The sequence below is a fragment of the Bubalus kerabau genome, chromosome 2, assembly GCF_029407905.1.
Source record: "Bubalus kerabau isolate K-KA32 ecotype Philippines breed swamp buffalo chromosome 2, PCC_UOA_SB_1v2, whole genome shotgun sequence".
Taxonomy (NCBI): Eukaryota; Metazoa; Chordata; class Mammalia; order Artiodactyla; family Bovidae; genus Bubalus; species Bubalus kerabau.
Window position 1 is genome coordinate 106,282,807 of NC_073625.1, and position 4,378 is coordinate 106,287,184.

Below are 4,378 nucleotides of genomic sequence, written 5' to 3' on the forward strand. Positions count from 1 at the left end.
AATTTTACCTTTTGCAGATCCAAATTCATATGAATCAAAACTATTGTCAAAACTATTGTTTTTGAAGAGGGCTTTAAGAAACCATTTGGAAGTTAAAAAAAAAAAATACAAGAGATTAATGACTAGCTGAACTTTGTGTACTGCTACTATAAATATTCCAGTTCCCCTTGAGGGTGACCAGGACAAACTCATCTCCAAAGGAAAGAAAAGCACAGAGAATAATCCAAGTTTCTACTTACTGCCTTCACTATACTTCAGAGTACCTCTAAAGTAGAACTACTATACCCAGGCAGGATCACTGAAAATAGACACTTTGGTGGAATTATTGAATTACGAAGATAAACAGAAATTTCTGCAAACTTTCAGTCAGTTGACTTAAACAAAACAAAGCAACACACACACACACACACACGCACACAAGCCCCAAACATACAGGACACTCCCGTTTATTTAAAAAGGAAAATGGCTCTTTTTGCCGCATCTACTGCGAGAATGAAGACCATTCTCAGCAACCAGACTGTCGACATCCCAGAAAATGTCGACATTAACTTGAAGGGACGGACAGTTATTGTGAAGGGCCCCAGAGGCACCCTGCAGAGGGACTTCAATCATATCAATGTAGAACTCAGTCTCCTTGGAAAGAAAAAGAAGAGGCTCCGTGTTGACAAATGGTGGGGAAACAGAAAGGAACTGGCCACTGTTCTCACAATATGTAGTCATGTACAGAACATGATCAGGGGTGTTACACTGGGTTTCCGGTACAAGTATGCCCACTTCCCCATCAACGTTGTTATTCAGGAGAATGGTTCTCTTGTGGAAATCCGAAATTTTTTGGGTGAAAAATATATACACAGGGTTCGAATGAGACCAGGGGTTGCCTGTTCAGTATCTCAAGCCCAGAAAGATGAGTTGATTCTTGAAGGAAATGACATTAAACTTGTGTTAAATTCAGCTGCTTTGATTCAGCAAGCCACCACAGGTAAAAAGAAGGATATCAGAAAATTTTTGGATGGTATCTATGTTTCTGAAAAAGGCACAGTTCAGCAGGCTGATGAATAAGATCTCAGTGATCCTGCTGCAGAAACAACAAGATAGCAGATGGTTCTATGGACTCAGTTGTGATGTTTTAAAGAGACAATAAAAACTCTTGATTTGAGAAAATAAATAAATAAATAAATAAAAATAAATAAATAAATAAAAAGGAAAATGATACTAGCATGAAACTTCTCATCTCCAACGCTGAAAGCTGGAAAATAATGAAACAATGTTGTAGCATAGTTTCTTTAAAAAGGAATATGATCTGAATAAAGTAATTAAAATATTTAAAGAAAATTTAGAAAACTATTGTATGATCTTGCACCTGTATGAACCTAAAAAAGTAAACTCAGAAATCATATAGGAAAAAAATAGAGGTATTAAACTACATTAAAAGTGTTTGAGTATAATATATTCAGTAAATAAAGTTTAAAAATAACAGAGTTGACTGGAAAAATTATTTGCAACCCAAATGATACCAAAAAGCTAATCTATTTGATTCTACATATTGATAAGATAAAAGATCTAATAGAAAGATGTACAAAAGGTATAAATAACTATGAGAAGAGAAAAATCTACATGGTATTTAAACATTTATTAAAATGCTTTACCATATTAACAGGAAAATAAAAATTAAAGCAACAAAAAGATATTCTTTACCCATCTAATTAGCAAAAACTACAGAGCTGTCAAAGATACAACATAGATTGCTTTGACACTTGGCAAGGTGAAGTGCTATAACTTTGCCATGAAAAATCTAGAAATTTCTAATATAATTTTAAAACATATCCTAATCTATGCCCCAACCCCACTGATGCTGAAGAAGTTGAAGTTGACCAGCTCTATGAAGTGTGTGTGTGGACGCACAAGACCTTCTGGAACTAACACCAAAAAAAAAAAAAAAAAACATGTCCTTTACACCATAGGGGATTGGAATGCAAAAGTAGAAAGTCAAGAGATACCTGGAGTAACAGGCAAGTTTGGCCTTGGAGTAAAAAATGAAGCAGGGAAAAGGCTAATAGAGTTTTGTCAAAAGAACACATATCATAACAAACACTCTCTTCCAACAACACAAGAGACAGCTTTACACATGGACATCACCAAATGATCAATACTGAAATCAGGTTGATTATATTCTTCGCAGCCAGAGATGGAGAAGTTCTATACAGTCAGCAACAATAATACTGGGAGCTGACTGAGGCTCAGATCATCAGCTCCTTATAGCAAAATTCAGGCTCAATTGAAGAAAGTAGAGAAAATCACTAGACCATTCAGGTATGACCTAAATCAAATCCCTTATGATTATACAATGGAGGTGAACAGTAGATTCAAGGGATTAGATCTGGTAGACAGAATGCATGAAGGACTATGGACAGAGGTTTGTAACATCGTACAGGAGGCAGTGATCAAAACCATCGCCAAGACAAAGAAATGCAAAAAGGCAAAATGGTTGTCTGAGGAGGCCTTACAAATAGCTGAGAAAAGAAGAGAAGCAAAAGGCAAAGGAGAAAGGGAAAGATATAGCCAACTGAAAGCAGAGTTCCAGAAAATAGCAAGGAGAGATAAGAAAGGCTTCTTAGGAGAACAATGCAAAGAAATAGAGGAAAACAATAGAATTGAAAACACTAGAGATTTCTTCAGAAAATTAGAGATACCAAGGGAATATTTTGTGCAAAGATGGGCACAATAAAGGACAGAAACAGTATAAACCTAAGAGAAGCAGAAGAGATTAAGGAGAGGTGGCTAGAATACACAGAAGAACTATACAAAAAAGGTCTTAATGACCCAGATAACCATGGTGGTGTGGTTACACACCTAGAACCAGACATCCTAGAGTGAGAAATCAAGTGGGCCTTAGGAAGCATCACTACAAACAAAGCTAGTGGAGGTGATGGAATTCCAATTGAGCTATTTCGAATCCTAAAAGATGATGCCATTAAAGTGCTGCACTCAATATATCAGCAAATTTGGAAAACTCAGCAGTGTCCACAGGACTTGAAAAGGTCAATTTTCATTCCAATCTCAAAGAAGGTCAATGCCAAAGAATGTTCAAACTACCATACAATTGTGCTCATTTCACATGCTAGCAAGATAATGCTCAAAATCTTTCAAGCTAGACTTCAGCAGTATGTGAACCAAGAATTTCCAAAGGCACAAGCTGGATTTAGAAGAGGCAGAGGAACCAGAGTTCAAATTGACAACATGTGTTGGATCATAGAGAAAGAAAAGGAATCCTACCAAAACATCCATTTCTGCTTCATTGACTACTTGAAAGCCTTTGACTGTGTTATTGTTTTTCAGTTGCTAAGTTGTGTCCAACTCTTTTAGACTCCAACTGCAGAAGTCAGGCTTCTCTGTCCTTCACTATCTCCCTGAGGTTTCTCAAACTCATGTCCATTGAGACAGTGATGCCATCCAATCATCTCATCCTCTGTCATCCCCTTATCTTCTTGCCTTCAATCTTTCCCAGCAGCAGGGTCTTTTCAAATGAGTCAATTCTTTGCATCAGGTGGCCAAAATATTGGAGCTTCAGCTTCAACATCTGTCCTTCCAATGAATATTCAGGACTGATTTCCTTTAGGATTGCCTGGTTTGATCTTCTTGCTGTCCAAGGGACTCTCAAGAGTCTTCTCCAGCACCACAGTTTGAAGGTGTCAATTCTTCAGCGCTCAGCCTTCTTTATGGTTCAACTCTCACAATCATAAATGACTGTGTGGATCACAACAAACTCTGGAGAATTCTTAAAGAGATGGGAATACCAGACCTCCTTACCTGCATCCTGAGAAACCTGTATGCAGGTCAAGAAGCAACAGTTAGAACCAGACTTGGAACAATGGACTGTTTCAAATTGGAAAAGGAGTACATCAAGGCTGTATATTGTCACCCTGCTTATTTAACTTATATGCAGAGTACATCATGTGAAATGCTGGGCTGGATAAATCATAAGCTGGAATCAAGATTGCCAGGAAAAATATAAACAACCTTATATACATAGATTATACCACTCTAATGTCAGAAAACAAAGAGGAATTAAAGAGCTTCTTGATGATGGTGAAAGAGGAGAGTGAAAAGTTGGCTTAAAGCTCAACATTCAAAAAACTATGATCATGGCATTTGGTCCCATCACTTCATGGCAAATAGATGGGGAAAAGTAGAAACAGTACAGATTTTATTTTCTTGGGTTCCAAAATTACTGCTGATGGTGACTGCAGCCATGAAACTAAAGACACTTGCTCCTTGGAAGTAAAGCTATAACAAACCTAGATAGCATATTAAAAAGCAGAGACATCACTTTGCTGACAAATGTCCATATAGTCAAGGCTATTGTTTTTCCAGTAGTCAT

General features: G+C 37.1%; 1 protein-coding gene across 1 annotated transcript; it reads left to right on the forward strand.

The window, feature by feature from the left end:
* Positions 1 to 480: 480 nt before the first annotated feature.
* LOC129644842 (60S ribosomal protein L9-like) lies at positions 481 to 1,138 on the forward strand. The gene has a single exon (XM_055570279.1). The coding sequence runs from the start codon at positions 493 to 495 to the stop codon at positions 1,057 to 1,059; it is 567 nt and encodes a 188-aa protein (XP_055426254.1). The 5' UTR covers positions 481 to 492; the 3' UTR covers positions 1,060 to 1,138.
* The last annotated feature ends 3,240 nt before the right edge of the window (positions 1,139 to 4,378 follow it).